This window comes from Lissotriton vulgaris, chromosome 11 (assembly GCF_964263255.1).
Source record: "Lissotriton vulgaris chromosome 11, aLisVul1.2, whole genome shotgun sequence".
Classification (NCBI taxonomy): Eukaryota; Metazoa; Chordata; class Amphibia; order Caudata; family Salamandridae; genus Lissotriton; species Lissotriton vulgaris.
In genome coordinates this window covers 376,339,987-376,359,898 of record NC_141699.1, presented here as the reverse complement: position 1 = coordinate 376,359,898, position 19,912 = coordinate 376,339,987, and the positions used below count along the sequence as shown (strand labels likewise).

Below are 19,912 nucleotides of genomic sequence, written 5' to 3'. Positions count from 1 at the left end.
CGATTATGTCACTCCCTCAGGGTACTCCTACGGTCCCATTAATGCTGGACCTAGGATGTCGCCCAATTGACGATCTTGCAAAATTCCGTCCACTCTTGCTATGGGCACGCCTGTGGCGAGTGCAGGAACTTAGTAAGTACGCGCAAGGCCTTTCGGAAATTATGTCATCACCAGGGTGGCATAAAATCAAATGGTTGAGAGAAATGAAAACATTGCTACTAAACTTGGGCCGAAAGATGCGTGGGTAAATAGATCCTCTCCCCCAAAGGCAATACTTAAGAAGCTTTATTGGAACTGGATCTTGCTCCAACGGAATACCAATACTTCTATGGGCACACTCACCGAAGACTTTTTGAAATTCAAGGACCTACCAAAACGGGAACTATATTTAGATGTCATCGAAAAACCTTTTGATAGGGCCCTTTATTTCAAATTTAGAGCAGGAACTCTACCTTTGTATGCCTTCTCTTCACGATGGAAATCCCCTGCACAAACTACAGAGTTCTGCCCAGTATGTCTAGATAGACCAGAGACAGTGGCGCACTTTATGTTTGAATGCGGAGAGTATGCCTTGCCCAGGAGGATATGGCTTAAACACTTATGTCGCCAGCTGGGCACTAGGTGCCATAAGGACGCAATACGCATACTAATGTCTGACAGTCGCACCACCTATGCCTGCGCCCTAGCGAAATTTTTATCATGGGCCTGGCCCATTAGAGCCAAAAGGCTAAAACTAACTGTTTAATCTCTTTTTAAATTAACCATGAAATGATTCTTTTTAAATCTTTTTAAAAGAAAAAACTGTTTGCATATAAATTCTTGTTTCTTGTACGTACCTGCCTTTGTTTTAATTGTACTTATGTATTTCATGTAAAGCTTTTATGATAACTTTTTTATCGAAATAAAGCCTTTTTGACTTTGACTTTGACATATAATCAAACTGAACATAACAATATAAAAAAACAGATATAAAAAGAATTTTTGTTATTTACAAGCTTTATCCAAAAGAGGGAAGCAGTAAATTCATAACATCCTCCATCAGCCCCTTGTGTTTCTTAATTTGACCATAATTTTTATCTGTACATTGCAATTTTGGTCCCATGACTGACAAGATGATTTGCGATCAAATAATAGTACCCATCAAAAGTAAAAAAAATACAAGAACAATTATGGGTGTTCCCAATCTATCTGAGGTCATTAAAACTTCCAAAGCCATGGAACAATCTTAAAAGAGGGTTAAATGTGTACATAAGGATAGTAAAAATTCCAGTGATGATATATGTATTGTTAAGGGAAATGTCCCAAATGATCCATCACATACTAGTACCAATACATCATCAACACGTGATGAATCTTCTAAATATAATGATTTAAGCCAAGCTTTTACTAAAAAATCTGAAAAGGAATTTTGATTGTTTTATTGTGGGAATCCAAATCATGCCATATATTTTGCTGGGTGTCCTGTTCTTAGTAGAGAGTGTAAAAAATGTGGGAGACGTGGACATTTTGCTTCCTTTTGTAAAGATACAAAAAAAGTAACATTTCTGGAGTTAAAGGAAAAGTATCTTATATTAATTCAGGTGATCATTCTGATAATAATAGTGCACATGAGACATGAATTATATTACACATGGCTGAAGAAGCAGTAGAGTCTAATTTGAATAAACTCAAACCTCCTAAATGTACGGTATATATTCAAAATGTTGAATTAGAGCTTATGGCTGACTCCAGTTCTCCTTGGACCATTGTCACTAAGGAGCTTTTCCTAAATCGTTTTAAAGTAAAATTTTCTCTTAAAGATTTAAAAGAATCTGATATCATTGCTAGGGGTTTTGATGGATCCATCATAGATATGGAAGGTTTTGTTGATACTATTATTGAATTCAAGGAACATACTGCCAACATTAAATTGTATGTTGCAATCAAAGGTGTAAATGTTTTAGGATGGAGGGATCAGTGGTCGTTGGGTATTATGTTGAATCCTAGAAGTGAAAATCCTGTGTTATTAATATCACAAGCTAACAATAGTTTCCTCATTAAAAAAGAATGTGATGACATCATTTAATCATTTCCTGGAGTTTTTTGTGAGAAATTGGGTAAGCGAAAACTATTTTTCACCTAAAATTAAATTAAGAAATTGAACCTTGCCTGTCAAACAAAAACTTAGATCTGTGCCCATAAGTGTGAGAGAGGATTTAAAAAATCTATTACAAGGACTCATTGATCAAGATATAATTGAGAAGGTAGATTCTTCAGAATGGGTTTCTCCCATTGGTCTTGCACGGAAATCAGATAAAAGTTTGAGGCTAAATGTTGATTTTAGAGCACTAAATTCCAATTTAATTGTGGATTGCCATCCATTGCCAAATATTAATGAAGTCGTTTCCATGCTTGAAGGTGCCAGAATATTTTCTACTTTTGACTTGCGCTCTGCGTACCATCAGATTCTTCTCACAGAAGATTCGAAACAATATACTGCCTTTATAACACCAGAAGGTCTTTTTCAATATAAAAGAATGCCTTTTGGCTTGGCCTCAGCGGCATCAGTTTTTCAAAGGGCAATACATCACAACTTTAAAGATTTAGATGCATTTGTTAAATGCTTTCAAAATGATATCCTTGTTTTTTCACCTAATTCAGAGAAACATGCTGAACACATAAAAGAGGTTTGTAGTCGTTTGGAAAAGAATAGATTGACTTGGAAATTAGAAAAATGTAAAATGTTGTGTGAAAGTATAGAGTATTTAGATCCCACACTTTCAGGTAATGGTGTTGTTCCTAAGAAGTCTTTAGTTGATGCCATTGTTAACGCTCCAGCTCCAGATACTAAAGAAAAACTTTTATCTTTTGCTGGACTTTGCGAATATTACAGCAAGTTCATTAAAGACTTTGCCACCCAGATGGAGCCATTGAGAGAACTTACTAGACAGAGTGTTGAATTTCTCTGATTCCCTTGAAGAGACGTGCCGGGAGGCGGGCTTAAATACGTATTACGTATTTCCTGAAAGTTTATGGAAACACTGCAGTACTAACCCGGGCGGCCATCTTAGAAGGGTCAACAGACAGTAATGGAAATATGTTGTCGGTGTCACTTAACGGATATCAGGCTGTGCACTTGAAGTGTGGTCTAAACTGCAGAGTTAACCGATAGTATGCAGTAAAATCACCAATGACCCCTACTGGGATTGCTACTAATTGTGGGTGGGGCAAATGGCGCGGATTAGCCGTGAGTGGAGTGTCCCTTCAGGACCTATTCTGCTTTAGTGATGTCCTCTCCCTCGGTGGTGAAAAAGTGCTGTAGCTTTTTCCGGTAATGGGGTTGGGGAATACCTTGAGGTAGCTTTGCAGGGGGGCCTACCCTACTAATGTGATATCACACTCTGGGGTACATGGACTAACACCCCCACTTTTTTCAGAAAAGAACGGCCATATGGTCTGTTAGAACACTGGTTAAAGATGCTTCCGTTGCAATATATGCAGTGACGGTAGGGCGCGTTAGATGTATATGTAAGGCATAGTCTTAAGGCAGGGACTGCCCCTCTTAAGTGGTCACATCCCTTTTGGGGGTGTGGCACCTTTCTCCCAACCTATGTCGAACTGGATGGATCTGGTTGGTGATACTGCCCTAACGGTGCCTACTTAGTGTAGCTCATCACTTTTGGAGTCTTGTTTAATGTATGTGCCCACTCAAATGTTCCTGTAGCCATCATGCGGCTGTGCTTCTGTTCCATGCTTTTCCAGAGGTGCGTGAGGAAATCCTCTCCCATCCACGTGGTCGTGTGGTTCTTTCTAGTCCATCCTGATTATGTGTGGTCCCACTCATGGTCGGGTTGGGCAGACATCAGCAAAGAAAATAGATGTTCTGGTTAGTCTAGCTTACCCCAGGGGATATCACTATTGAGCCCTGTGATGTGGTCTGAATAAACCAGGGGCTCAATGTCTGTGACCTAAAAAATGTAATTTTAACTGCATTCCTGAATTGAATGCTTCCAGAATCTATGTGTTTACTTACCTTAGTTATGCTAACAAAAGAGTGATCCACTAATGTAGGTGCTGTAGTTTGGTTCTAAAGCTGTTGCTAGACAGAAAAATGGGACCAGGGGCGGTATGTGGAGATGCAACAGGTTGTGTGGTGCAATGAAACAGTGAGAGAAATAACCTGAACATTTGTGGGGGGGAGTCATCTGTCCAATGATAAGGGTATGCTCTACTAAGCTGCACTTTGTTGGGAGAGCAAGAAAAGAGTTACCTGCATAAAAGTTGGTCCTGTTGAGCTGTATGGTAGTGGAGAACTAATAGGGAGGGTATCAAGAAAGACAGAAACATCAGCGCACGATTTGAGTTTCCACCTTACATTAAAGTCTTCAGAAGTATATTGGCGGCGGTAATTAAATAGGGAGAAAGGAAATTAACCTGTTTTTATTCAGACGGTAAGGTGCCAGTGCGGCAATATATGAGAACGCAAAGAATGGTCATCTTACAAGAGAGTTGAACAGAGCAGATGATAAATTCAGCTAAGCTGAAAATATGAGCCTGAGATGTTGTGATCTCAATGGAGATTCGAAACAGACCATGCCCTCTCCAGCAGTACGTTCAAGGAGTGTGTGGCGTGCTTTGCTCAATGAGAGTAGATTCAATAACATGCATACCGACGTTTGCAATGGACAAGGTCTTTAGTCGGGCATATTAGGCCTGGCAGTGGTTTGGAGAGTGTTACCAGAGAGCACTAGCTTACAGTGCAGATAATATGAGAGTCAGACTGATAATTGGGCAGAAAATGGTGCAGCATGCCCTTTCTCCTTGCGGTCTCGGGCATTGATGGGCACGTTTGGAATTGCCTTTGTGTACTTGAACTTAAAATAGGTGCAGTCAGCTTGAGGAGAATCTAGTTAAAACATTATTCAAGCTTCAATCTAAATATGGTGATAATATCCGAAACCTTTATAAATATAAATATAATGAGATCTTTTTTAGTGCATTACGTATATCTTAGACCTGCCGCCATAAAACTAAACTGAAAACATGGTTGCTGCTGTGCTTCTACTTTCAGACTGCGTTATTTAGCCAGGTTCACTGCAAAACACGTCATCATTTTCTTATTTTTAAAAGCAAAAAAATACACTAAGGAAACTGCAAACTAAAGAACCTAGTCAAAATAAATAACTGATAATGGAAAACACAGTAACACTGGAAATGCTACTACATTTGCCAAATAAGTGTATTAGAGTGACAACTTGTTCTAGTTGAGTGACGACAAGCAGGGCCGGCAGTATGACGGCAGGAACATCTTCCACAACAGGCAGAGGTTCAGCAGATTCTAGTCACGTTCCAGGCTTCTTCACTGACCATGGGAGATGCGTTCTTCTCATGATTTGAGCAGTTCATCTTCATTCCTTGGCATGTCTGAAATGTGATGTATTGAGTGTAAATGACTTTAGATCATTCTTGGCAGAGACTAGAGTTGCCTTAATTTGATCATACAACTCACAGGCGGCAAGGGCTAGAGAATTTGGTGTGTCATACGGGTAATTCATCACTGAGCTCCAACCACGCTCTACTTTATGCCGTCTCACTGCCACTGGGCCACTTACAATCAAGCTACCACCTATGCAAAGAGGAGCGCACAAAGTGTGACTCCCTGTGGACTTTCTGTGAATGGAAATGTCAAATGGACTACTACGAAGCACCTTGCTTGTGAAGAATTAATGAATTGTGCGCTCCTTTTCGCATAGGTTGTAGCTTGCTTTAATTTGAGTCGCTTGAAAAGGATTGTGATGAAAAGGTGTCCAAAGAATGTTAATTCCTATTTGTCTAATTCAAACTTTTCCACATTCCGAGTGTGCTTAGCAACATCTAGACAAGTACATACTTGAGGAACTGCTTGACTGTTCTCTTTTTTTAATTGCACCCAGAAACTAGGACGTTTTCCATGCGGTTAAAGAGATTCCTCACTCATTTGATTACTTCTCATTGCCTCTTACAATATTTCAGCAGTAGGTGAGATGCACATGTTAAGCCTTTAATATCTGGATAACCCCAGTACTGAAAACATTCGGACATAATGAGATTGTTCTTCTAGGTAAAGGTAGTGATAGTCTTTAGTAGAGATCTAGTTTAAAAAGATTGTTGCCTCATTCAGACAACTAATGATGGCCTGCAGAAATAGTCCAGGATGAGGACGAGGTAACAACTCATATTCCACAGGCCAAATCGGGCTCTCCCCATGACCCCTTTCCTCCCACGATATTCAAACAAGTCCCTGAGATCCTTGGCCCCAGTCTAACCATTTCAACTCTATGTTTACGGAAGGTGTTTTCCCTCCATTTGGAAGAGGGCATCGATGTTACCCCTTCTGAAAAAAAACGAATCTCGATGCAGCTGATTCAAATAATTACAGGCCCATTTTGCATCTTCCACTCCCAGCTAAACTGGTGGGAGAAGTCATGAATAATTAGCTTACATTATATTTACATGAACACAACTTTTTGGACGAGTCCCAAATTCAGATTTAGGGCAAAGCATAGCACCGAAACAACCCTAATAAAAGCTACTGATGAAATCAGAGCAGTCTTAGAAACAGGAGATGCCGCAGCCCTTATTCTGCTCAACCTGTTGACAGCGTTTAACACGGTTGGTTATAACCTGTTACTTAACTGTCTGAATACTCTTGGCATCACGGATAATGCATTAGCATTGGGCTCATTTTTCTATCAGACCGGATACAATCAGTTGCCTTGGGCAACTACGTTTCCCCGTCCTTCACTCTCCCTTGTGGATGCATTAATTAGATCCTTCGGGATGGTTTTTACATCCTGCGCAGACGACACTCAAATTGTCTTGTCCGTCTGTAAAAATATCATGCCGCCAGTAAAAAGATTCAGGGATTGCATACTGGCAGTCGACTCATGGATGAGCTTGCACTGCCTCAAACTTGACTCAGGAAAAACTGAGATAATCCTGTTTGGTAACTACTCCCCTACCTGGTCACAGATCTGGTGGCCAGACCAATTGGGAGCAGTACCTATCCCGGACCCCCAAAGCAAAATATCCGGGAGTGATTATAGATGAGAAACTGAACTTTGAAGTTCAAGTCAAAGCAGTTTCTTCATCCAGCTTTTTCCTACTTAAAGTGATCAAGAACATCTTACCTTTGATCCCAGCAGACAGCAGGAAAGCTTTGGTTACTTCCTTAGTCCTTGCCAAACTGGATTATTGCAATGGGCTTTATCTCGGTGTGCCCGAGAAGCAGTAACAAGCTTCAGATGATCCAGAATGCTGCTGCAAGGCTCCTGCTGGGGATCCCTAAGTTTCAATCAGTGGCAAAGCATCTTCGGAGACTGCATTGGCTTCCAGTTAAGTGTCGCATTAAGTTTAAGGCCTTATGTATTACTTAAAGGCGCTACACAGCACTGGTCCTTAGTTTTTGACGCGGTCACTGCATTGGTACTCTCCAAATAGATGCTTCTGGTCTGAAGGGGCGAAATTGATCCTCTCTCAGAGATTCTGTAAGACTTACTGGGGGCAGAAGCTTTGCAGTGGGTGCTACGAAGCTCTGGAATACCCTCCCCATTTCCATCAGAAGCCTTCCTTCTTTGATATCCTTCAGGAAAGCCCTTAAGACCTGGCTATTTAACGAATAGTGCTCTAGCTTGCATCAGGACTGTTCGCGCTAAGACACCACTTGGTATTCGTGCGCTGTATACATTTTAATACCCTAACAGGATGGCGTTCTCTCATAATATCAGTGTTTGACACTTATGTCAACACACATGCTGTAGATTCTTATCACTGTTTCCTTTGGCAGGGCTACATTTATGGACATCTGGGAGTGGGACCAGTCATACATTTTGTTATATAGTATTCCTGTAAACTATGAAGGTGGTTTGTTTCGGCTCTATATATGATGTTGCCGTCATTGTGTCTGGCCCTATTAGTTTGCTATACCATTATTTACAAGACATGAACAGGAAGTTCACCCCTAAAAGACACATCTGTTCTCTTATGGAAGATGTCCCACATGACACGATTTTAAAAATTGCAAGATTCCCAAAGTGTTTGCTGGCTTCCCACTGAAACACATCTAGTCGTGATGGGGACAGCTTTCTTTTTAAAGTATTTTTTCTGTTGAGATACATACATGATATTACAGCTAGCCCTACTACACAAGACAACGCTAGCTGTGTGTTGGTCCACTTTAAGGGTGGTAGAGACAGTTTTTTTCATTGCCCTCTGACAGAGGTTGATTTACTCATGTTGAAGTTTAGCATTGGCAAACGATATGCCTTTCATGTGTAGCGTCTCTTGTACACTTCTCATTGGTGAAATGCCATTTGATACATATTTTTCTTGACTTTCCATCTGTCTAACACTTTGGATTTCCTTCCTCCTCTGTTGAATATCACCACTTTATTTCTTCTATTGTTGGTTATACTTGCGTTGCTTACCCATGCAAAATGGTTATCTTTGTTGCATTTGCAACATTTTTGGTCTTCATCAGTGCACCTCTCCAAAAGTGGAATAGACAGTCTGCATCTGTAAGAGGTACTGTCCTGTTTCACAGTGGTGACCTGTTTGTGGTCTTGAATTTAACCTCTAACTTTCATTTATTGAACTTGTGCTTTTGTTTCTTGCCTCCCACCTCCATGTCAAGTGTTCAAACTTTACGGTTGATTCTGGATGTGTTATTTGCAGTATTTTCAGAAATTCAAGCTGTTCTTTTAGCATTTTTGCTTAAAAAAAGCGTGACAGCCATAATATTTACATCATCTTCTTGCTTGTTCATTATTGAATGGATGGAACTTACGCTATGTGACAAATTTCTTAGCGGCGGGTAGAAAAATCGTCCACAGATTCATCAAGTACCTTTCAATTGGTATTAAAATCAGTTTTGTTGAGGCTCGAAGCATTAATTTAAACATTGATGTATTTCTGTATGTCTGAAATTTGCTTTGGTGGAAATGTCATGAGCATATCCTCTACATCTACTAGATTAATCAGTAACTCTCTTGCTTTGGACATCTGTGTGGTTTTTTTTTTAAACCTTTGGTGTTGAAGTATTGTTTTAGATTGATAGTGCCAATATTCCTACAGGGGTCCCAATGTTTCTAAACCAGATAGATCAAAAATAAGTGAGCCCTAAAATTGAGCTTAAAATCGAATATACACCCAATGCCAATAAAGAAATCTGATTTGGTGTTGCTAATGTTGTTGGTAAATCTTCAGTTGCAGTAAATGATTTCTGCTTTCACACTTTAACTTGAGTACTTTATCAAATGTGTTGATTCCTATTACTGCACTTTTTACATGAACACTTTTAATAGTATGACTTGCTTTGTTGTATAATATGTAGTTATAATTACATGGCTTTAGTGAGTTGCAAAAAGAACAATTGATGAACGGTATGCTGAACAATCTCTAACACTCACCGCCAGTACAGAGATCTGGGCCTAAATCCATCGTGTTTTTTGCTCACCACTCCACCCCAGTTTGGAACTATTTGTATGTAAATCAATCTTGACCCTGCTCCCCATGGGAATAGTCCAGCCAGAAATGCCAAGCCAGGTCCTCCCTGGACTGGAAATAAGCATCCTAGGACGGGTTTCGAGTTATCACCCCTAAGCAGCCAGGATAGCTTGACTCCAGTGGCATGGAGAGCACGGAACCCACGTCTGGGCATACGCTTGGCCACTTGGTAACAAGCCACCTGGGATTGGTTTTGAGATATAACCCCAAAACAGCCAGGATAGCTTGAATCCAGTGGAAGAGGCACGATGAGCATGGGACCCACGTCTGGACATTCCGCCGCACTTGTGATGACAAATGCAAAAAGAACAATTGATGGACGGAATGCTGAACAATGTCAGCACTCACCCTCAGTACAGAGATCTGGGCCTAAATCCTTTGTTTTTTTTACTCACCACGCCACTCTAGTTTGGACCTAGCCATATGCAAATCAGTCTTGAACCTGCTCGCCGTGGGAACAGTCCAGCCCGAATTGCCAAGCCAGGACCGGAAACAAGCATCCTAGGACAGGGTTCGAGGTATCGCCCCTCATCAGCCCGGATTGCTTGAATCCAGATGCATGGTGAGCACAGGACCCACATCTGCGCTTCCTCATCCCACTTGGGGTGACAAATAAAAAAAGAACAATCGATGGGCAGAATGCTGAATAATGTCAAACACTCACCCTCAGTACAGAGATCTGGGCCATGGATGGATTTAGTTCCAGATCGTTGTACTGAAGGTGAGTGTTAGACATTGTTCAGCATTTCGTCCATCATTTGTTCTTTCTGCATTTAGTGAGTTGCAGTCATTTAATGTTCCTCATTTGCCTGTTCTCAAAATGGTGGTTAGCTTTATATGATGTACCTGTTCCTGACCTCTCAAAAAGTCTGCCCTATGTTTTTTCTGATTGTGATTATAGGGTATTATGTAGTTTCTTGTTTGTCATTTTTATGCATGCATCTCAGTCTTCTGTGTTTAACCTATGTGGGCACTTGGACGGAGGTTTTCTGTCATGGCTCAACTCAGTTGTGTAAATACCTGAGTTGAGCATGTTCAGCAGTCTGACAGGGCTGTTGTGGTTTGTGTGCCTTTCTGCAGTGCTCTATTTCAGGTTTGTCTCACACTCCTAGGCTCCTTATAAGCCTGCACTGTTGCATACCCATGAACTTGCATCACTGTGACTCTTCGGCCCTAATGTGTCCCATGTACTTGTCTTCTCACTTCTGCAGCCCACTTGAAGATCTTGTATCTCTTAAACTCACAATCCACTTAAGCATAGTTCCTCTTCCATAACATCCTGTCATAGATATGAAGTCAACAGCCGTCGCCTGCTCAGCATCATTTGTGATAATATTATTTTGTTAGATATTCACTCTCTCCTGCACTGTTATGTTCTATTAAATGAGTGTATAACTTCAGGCAACATTATGACTATATCATCTTCATGATTTTTGTTCTCTAGAGGGAAGCAGAGTGGGCATGATGTGGACTTTCTCATCACGCACCCTAAGGAAGGCAAAGAGATGGGACTCCTTACGAAAGTAGTGAGCTGGTTAAGTAGCCAGGTAAGGAATTTGGGCTATTGCTAAAATATGTAGCTGGTTCATTAGTTGCTGGTTTGAATATGTGTTATTTATAAACCACTTTGTTAGAATGCTCAATTGAAGAGGTAAAGAAATTATTTGAAGCAATTATTCATGTATCACTTTTAACATCTTATGTTCTGAGGCTTTTTCACTGTGAGTGTGAAAACCTTTTTTTTGTGGGTGTTTTGGCACTTCTTTTCCACAAAATGTATCCAGACCAGTAGGTACCAAGAATACCCTTCTAAGGCCACACCTCCGAAGACTCGGAAAAACCTATCCTCCAGCTGGATGCTCACCAGAAACACATTTGTATTCATCTCCACGCAGGCAAGATCACTACCTAGCCCCCTCCAAAGCCTACAGAGACTTTGCTTCTAAAACCAACAGAGACTTTGCCTCCAAAGAGGAAGGCAACAGAGACTTTACCACCAAAGAGGAAGATTACTTTTGACGAGGAATTTGCTTTTGGAGTCCACCTCCTCAGCTCACTAGGTGTAAGGACAGGAGCGTCATCCCTCTCCCTGATTCACTACCCCCTCCCACACCCCTCGACCACACCTGCACACTTCTCCTTTGCAATACTCAGCAGAGGGTTTGCCCCACTCATCTTAAGGGGTAGGCATCCCACTTCATCCTGCCGGTCACTACGACACACCTTATGACCCAGGCCTACTGATGATTTGTGGAAAAACTGCAATGTTGCTCCTCTGAGCAACACATACCCAGCTATGTCATTCTCCTTGGATAATACTACATTCTATCACGAAATGGTTCAGAGGGCAGGTACTTATCATAAGGTGGAAATGCATGTCCTCCAAGAAGATAACAACTTCCTGGTAGAGGAAATGTGTAAGTCCCACTTTACAGTGCAGTTCATTCCTATGCTCAAGGGAGTGCTTAGGACTACCACAGACATCTTGGAGGAGTCCATGAAATCAAGGGTTGGCATGCTTGAGTGGACAAGAAATAAAAGCCCTTTTCCAAACCCCCTACTCTGCATACTTGGGTGAGCACCACCTGATTCTCTGGTGGTACACACTGAAGATTGACCAAAACCTGAAGAAAGACAGGGTCTGTGCCAAGGCTATTGGCCCTAACATCCACTCTGAGGAGGTCCTTCTGTAGGCAGTAATATAGGGCAGAAAGCTAGACCATCTCCCCAGACAACCCTTTCTCTTATCAGAGATAGTAGCAGGCCTACCTCCAGCAGTCACCTCAGGGTTACTCTAGCAGGGGCCCTACATGAGCAATAACAACAGGGAAAGGGGCCTCCACCTCCAAACAGTGACTCCCCTTATCTTATTCTGCCATGTAGATCACAACATAGTCCTGATCAAAACAGACAGCATCACTACTATGTACTACCTGCAGAAACTGGGGGCATGTACTCCCCCAAACTCTCAGCATTAGTGCAAGACATTTGGGGTTGGGCGAAGCACCACAGAGTACTGCTAGCGGAGTACCTTCCGGGAGCTCAGCAGGATGCAGCAACAAGTCCACAAGTGGGAACTTCACCCTGAAGACCTGCTCCCTTATGTCCAACTTTGGGGAGTTCCAGACATAGATCTGTTTGCAACCGCCAAAAACGCCAAATGCCCAAACTTCACCATGAGAGTGAGGAAATATAATTTATGGTCAAATAGTGTTCCCTAACGCGTACCCCACCGTCTCCATGTACTGGCTTGAAGTGCATGTAATTTCCCTCCTGTGCCAGCTATGAAGACGCAAATACATTTGCGTCCATCTTCAACATGTCCTCTTTCAGATCCGCCATGAACGGATTGAATATTCAGTTTCTAAATATGCTATGCCAACGTCTTTTTGTGGTATACTTTACACGTTTTTCAGCTCTGGCGAAGTAGGCCCTGATTCTGCCATCGAGCCTCTTTTTCCTGCCTTCTGACTCTGAGGGCCTCAGCCCAGGCTGCCTCTGTACCAGTGACCCCTGCCTTACTCCCTGCGCGGCTCACGGCGCTTAACCCAGCCTTCTGCCTGCCAAGACTGTATTCAACCTTCGATTTATCTGCTCCACTCCTCGAAAATACATTCCTGTCTCGTCGTTCAAGTAAACATCCTCCCAGCTGCAGGAGCAATGGGCCCGGCCTTTCTGTCTCCGTGCAAGTAATTCATAGACTCCGTTGCCATGGTAGGCCCATGCCCCCTCACCTCTCATGCAGACACGTAGACACGTAGACACAAGACGCTTATACACGCACTCACAACCAGTATAGAATAGCCTCCGTCCGAGAGACCTTTCCCTTCCAGATACTACAGTTCCTTAAACATAAGATATCAGATACGATTTGGGATTAGGTTGGTCTGACATCTCAGACTTATGTCTGCACTTGTAGGGCTAAATGTCAAGTCCCCTTCACCCTCCAGTTACACGTCAGTCACACGTCATACTGCTGCGCGCGCATCTCTGCCATGTATTTCTGCTGACATTGCATGATTCTCTTATGGATCCACCTACTTGTGACCTCATGATAAATGACGTTTCTAGTACACGCCTTTATGCACGCCTATTGCAACGCCTTTTCAGTTACGTATGAACATTTTATCTCTCTTCTCAGCTGTTACGCCTTCTGCATATGCCTTTACTGTAACGCATTGACTATATATATGAATAACTGTCAATAAAATGTTGTCTGTCAGTCCCTTCCCGAACCTATGTGGTGACGGAATGGTATGCCACCTTGGCTCGAGCCAAATACCCAATTCCTTTTTAAGGAATAAAACCCTTTTTGAGTAAACCTCAATATCACGGATTTTGCCTCTTATTTATCGGAGTTATTCGTATTGACTTTACCGTATAAATTAAGCATGGGTAATTAGATTTTACCACAGAACTGGTGCCCGAACAGGGACCCCTCCCCCATCTCACACGCCGGCGGTGCGTTGCAGGCCTGGCCCCCTGCCACAGCCGGACGGACAACTACGCGTACCCGCAGGATTTCCTGTATCTCCCTCAGGCCAACGGAGGTGACTGAGGCTGCGATCGACACCCAGACGAGGCGGTGAGGAGTGCGGAGGATCCCGACCAGAGCCTAGCTGAGAGAGCAAGATCCGAGGTATACGGAGGCCCACCAGGTTCCGAAGTTCCGAAGTATCTGCGTCACGAGTCGAGTCCGAATCCAGTCCGAGTCCAGTCCAGTCCAGGGTTTCCGAGGCCTTCTGTTTCCGTGCTTCCCGGTGAGTACCGTTGCTAGGGACGCATCTAGACGTGCGCATTAGTTTGTGCCGGTCGAGACGGGTTTGGGTACACAAGCCTGGTCTGCACTGTTTAGCAGTGTATCTGTACTGTTTAGCAGTATATCTAGTTTGCACTGTTTACGGTGTATCTGTACTGTTTAGCAGTACATCCAGTTTCACTCAGTTAGTAGGTTTTATTATAATTATTGTGGTTCGTTTATGGAAGGTTTTAATGTGTCATTCAAATGTCGTGGTATGAGTGAATGTTCGATCTTCTTTATTGTGATTATTGTGTCCATGTTCAGTGTGTTCATATCTGAGTAGGAACCAAGTAGCCAGATTTCAGAATGCCGTTATTCTCCAAATTAAGACAAATAAAAACTAGAAAAGGGGTACTAGAAGAAGCCGTCCCCATTCCACCTAGGGACACTCCAGGGTACTTTATGTACCACAAGCATGGCCTAGATGCCGTTTTATTTCTCGACTTATGGGTGGATTACACTAAAGACCTATCAGAGAATCAGAGATGGCCCGCTGCTGGGACATGGGATGCAGATTGCATCATGAGAGTAGAAGAAGCATTATGGAAAAAGAAAGCCAGACAGTCACAGAAAGATGCCATTGAGCTATGGCGTAAAGAATCGCATAGGCGCACAGAAAAAGCACACAGACTAGAAGAGAAAAATAAGGAGGAGCCTGAAAAGACCCGAGAAAACTTATTAGTTGAGGAAGGTATCCGAGTAAAATTAGAACAAGTAGACTGCCTCCAGGTATATACGAGAAACTCAAAGAAAAAGAGTGGGAGGTGGGAGACACAAAGATTGATTGGGCTGCATTAGAAGATGAAGAAAATACTCGAGTTCCAGGCCTAGGGCTTGGAGACAAAGTCAAGGCGTTACCAGGGTTGTTAGTACAAGTATTGCCACGTTTATTGAGTACGAAAAAGGAAGATTGGGGTGCAATCTCAGCCTGCAAACAGAAACCAGATGAAGACACTAGTGATTTCTACACCCGATTTGAGAAATGTTTTGGTATTAATAGCGGTCTGAAAGCAAGTAGCGAGTCATATCCACATCTTTTTGTAACGAAATTAGTCGAGAATTCCCTGCCCCAGGTTAAGAACAGAGTAATGAAAGTAGAAAGCACTTGGCAAGCTAATACTCCTTCACAAATGTTACAAATGTTACAGTACCATCAGAATAGACTTAGAGAAGAACAAGAACACGAACAAAGACGTATGAAAGATACAAAAATGAAAATGTTAGTTGCCCAGTTGGTTCCTGCCGACGGTCACAAAAAGGGTGCGACCCAACCCAGTAATTCGACAGTTCCTGTTAAGGGAATATGTAACTATTGTAAACAGCCAGGTCATTATATAAACGATTGTGCAGTTCTGAAACATAATATCGCCACGGGTAAGACCAAGGAGAGACCGCGTCCACCTAGACAAGATCAGGTTCAACAACAAGTACCCCAGAATATACAACATATTCCGCCTATGCCAGCTTCATCACAGACCGTAGCGATACCCCAACAACAGCCTATCACCGCAACACAAAACACGACACAGCAGATGTACCAGTATGCACAAAATGATTACCCCGATTATCAACGATACACATGAAACAGCCTGGAGAGGGAGTTTCGCTTGCCTCTTATTGAGGTTCCTGTAGATCAAAAGGGTCCTTATGTACACAGTCAAGTATTAGGAAAAGACAGAAAGTTTCTCATTGATACAGGGGCAAGCAGAACCACGATAAGTCACAATGAAGTACCAGGGGCACCCCTCTCAGGCTCACAGAACGTGTCCCTTGGATTTTCAGGAAAACCCATTATTAATGAAGTATCACAACCCCTTCCTCTTGCAGTTGGTCCTTTGACACGGACTACAGATTTATTGCTTACGAAATCATGCCCAGAAAACCTGTTAGGCATAAAGACATTGAAAGCTCTAGGAGCTATTATATGCTGTTCTCCGGAAGGAGTACGATTGTTTTTGCGAGATTTCAAAGGCCATTATGTATTGAGAGACATGGATCGCAGGTTACAGGATGTCCCTGCACACTTGTGGGCGCAAGGCCCCACTGATGTAGGTTGTATGCGCATTACACCATATCGAGTCACCCTCAAAGCAGGAGTGATACTACCACGTATTCGACAATACAAGTTACCCCCAGATGCTGTAGTGGCTTTACTGAGAATCATTGACGAGCTCATTGCACAAGGAGTGGTTGTGGAAACTGACTCCAATGTGTGTAATTCTCCAATTATTCCAGTTCTTAAACGTACTGACCCAAATGCACCACCTGTTTATCGATTAGTTATTGATCTGCGCGAATTGAATAAATGCATTGTACCACAGTATCCTGTGGTCCCAGATATCTCTTCATTACTGACAGCTATTGATTCAGAAGCGACGTTCTTCACTGTAATTGACCTCAAGAACGCCTTCTTCAGTGTCCCGATCGATCCGGAAAGCCAATATTTGTTCGGATTCAGTTTAAATGGACGATCTTTCAAATTTGCACGCGCACCTCAAGGATTCACAGAAAGCCCCAGCATTTATAGTCAAGCATTGAAAAAACAACTCGACAGTATCCACATGCCAGTTAACACTGCCCTGCTTCAATATGTCGATGATCTGCTGATCACCGCTCGAAGCGAACCCGAATGTGAACATGCCTCACTGACTGTTTTGAACTTCCTGGCTGACAAGGGGCACAAGGTGTCCCCTTCGAAGCTGCAATTCTGTGTTCAGCAAGTTGTGTACCTGGGTCACTTGCTGTCCAAAGTGGGGAGACAGCTCACTCCTGATCGCATTCAGTTAATTGTAAACATGTCACCACCCAGAACACAAAAGGAGGTGCGGGCTTTCATAGGCCTCACTTCATACTGCAGACAATGGATTCCCCAATATGCATTTCTAAGGCATCCCAACCCCAGGCAGGTCAACCAGGTTATCTGGATCCTATAGTCCTAGAGTTTGGTTACCTCAGTTTGCCTCATGAATGTATGTCCAGCCTCAAAGAGGCTCTCCATCTCACTAAGTGAGCTTGCTATATGGTAAAGTGGAAGAGGTTGGTCCACTATTGCCTACCCAAACACATTAATCCAATAAAGACAACAGTGCAGGGCATTGTCTGTTACCTGTTTTCCTTGCAATGCACAGGCCTAGCTTACACATCTATTTGTTTACATTTGGCTGCATCGGCAGCATACATACAGAAAACACTCTTCACTATTCAGAGTCCCCATCATTAAAGCATTTATTGAAGGACTTAAGAGGGTTATCCCTCCCAGGATGCCTCTAGTCCTCTCCTGGAGCCTCAGTGTAATCCTCACTAGGCTCACGTGACCCCATTTGAGCTCCTTCATTCTTACCCTCGCCAGTTTTTTTTCAGATAGTAGCTTTGCTAATCGCAATCACTTTCTTCAGGTGTGTGAGCGAGATACAAGCTCTCACACTAGAGGAGCCATTTTTCAAGGTACGGTCTGACAGGGTAGTGCTTAGAACTAACCCAGAGTTCCTACCCAAGGTGATCTCTCCTTTCAACCTCAACCAGACAATAGAACTCTCCCTGTTATTCCCAGACCCACACTCAGTTGCAGAGAGAGCCTTTCACACACTAGATGTAAAGAGGGCCCTCGTGTACTACATTGATAGGACAAAATCATTTTGTGAACACAACTGTTATTTGTCACCTACTCTAATGCACACAAAGGCAATGCCATTTCAAAAGCAGGGGTAGCTCGCTGGTTAGTCAAGTGCATTAAAATCTGCCAAGGCCAAAAGACAGTTCCTTGCTCTATCAATGCCGCATTCTACACAGTCTCCATGGCCTTTCTCGGTAACATCGCAATAGCGGATATCTGTAAGGCATCTATCTGGTCCACACCACACATGTTCACCAAGCTCTACTATCCTAGCACGATGACAGGATTAAGTGGGCCAGGCTGTACTGCATACACTTTTTGTATCCTCTGCAACATCCTTTGAAAACTGACTGCTTGGGGGGGAAGAGGGGTACTGCTTTACATTCTGTGCAGAGCATGTGTATCTACAGCCACACATGCCACAAATGGAAAGTATTACTTACCGTCTAAGCATCTGTTTGTGGCATGCAGTGCTGTAGATTCACATGTACCATCCCTCCTCCCTGGAAACCTTCGGTTGTTGCAGATATCTTTTTTTCTTTAACTTTATTTTTTTCATACTTTTTCTCCTTGCATTCTGCATTTTCATGCTCCATTTCCATTCTCAGCTGTTGATGCTCATGTCCATTAACATACATAGGAGGAGTCGCTATAGCTCGGACCCGAAACACTTCTACGAAGAAAAAACAGTTAAACACGTCTGAGCCCAACTCTAGATGGCGGGATCATGCGAATCTAGAGCACTACATGCCACAAATAGATGTTAACAGGGAAAGTAGCATTTTCTTTTTTCTATAAGCTTGATGGCCCGTAAAAATAGCAGCACTACTCAGAGCTCCTTTTTAGGTTGATCCTAGCGCAGGGTGCATGTGCTGCTCCAGGAGACGGCCTCTTGGAATCACTGCAAACTTCTCCAGACTTTCACTAAACTCATGCGTGTGACTTTTTATTTCCTACACATTCTATTGGCCTTTGCGTGTGGCTTTCAGCACGCAATTGGCCAAAGGCGGGTGCATGTCCCACCTTCTCTGTTAATGTTCACTCCCACGGCCTACAGCTGTCGGGAGTGAGCAGCAGCACCATCTGTTGTGGATCATGCTACTACTTTGTCTGGGGAAGCCTGACAGTACCCGCCCATTCATTGCACTAAAACCAGCACGCGCTGCCTGCCTGCCCTGGCCGTCTCTTGCACACTCGCAGCAGGCATCCGCAGACCCTGAGCCCTCTCCCCTCTCTCTTCACCAGCCCCTCCTCACCCTCTCTCTCCTCCACCTCCTTGGCCCCTCACTCGGTGCCCTGCCAGGGACTTGGCATGGTCGCTGCTGCTTAAATGTTTGATTTGCAACTTGGTCTCTGATGTTCCGACTGCAAAGGGTGGCGAGCAACAACCGTGGCAGTACCTTGCACCAACATCGTTGGGCCCCAGAGCTTCACTTTCTACTATGTGGAAGTGCGATAAAAGGAGCGAACCGGTTAGTGTTTCAAATATCTTTGAATCCAGAAGCCATCTTCTACGTTTATGCGCTGAATGTTAATGCTGAGTTAGTGTGTGTAAAATAAGAATGGCGCTTTTTCATTTGTAAATTGTACTTTTGAGACACCCAATGCAAGGAAAAATTCCCTTTTTTATGTGCGTGTATTCTAAATTTCCTAAACATTTCACCTCCTATTAGCATGAGCTGCTGTGTGGAATTTTAATTGAAGCCTGGTGTGTCTGCGGCGTGAGTTTCTTTCAGATCCTAAAATACATTGGCAGAGTGTGTTTTATCTTCCTTCTGAAATCATGGTGGGTTTTCGTGTAAAGTGTGTGTAAAATAAGAATGGCGCTTTTTCATTTGTAAATTGTACTTTTGAGACACCCAATGCAAGGAAAAATTCCCTTTTTTATGTGCGTGTATTCTAAATTTCCTAAACATTTCACCTCCTATTAGCATGAGCTGCTGTGTGGAATTTTAATTGAAGCCTGGTGTGTCTGC

General features: G+C 43.0%; 1 protein-coding gene across 2 annotated transcripts in view; it reads left to right on the top strand.

Annotated features, from left to right (window-relative positions):
- Window positions 1-19,912, top strand: part of POLM (DNA polymerase mu) — a 183,058-nt gene that overhangs the window by 126,531 nt on the left and 36,615 nt on the right. For both annotated transcript variants that reach the window (XM_086943362.1, XM_086943361.1), the window contains exon 9: window positions 10,967-11,069. In XM_086943362.1, the coding sequence (XP_086799488.1) occupies window positions 10,967-11,069 (103 nt within the window). The remainder of the gene's footprint in view (window positions 1-10,966; window positions 11,070-19,912) is intronic.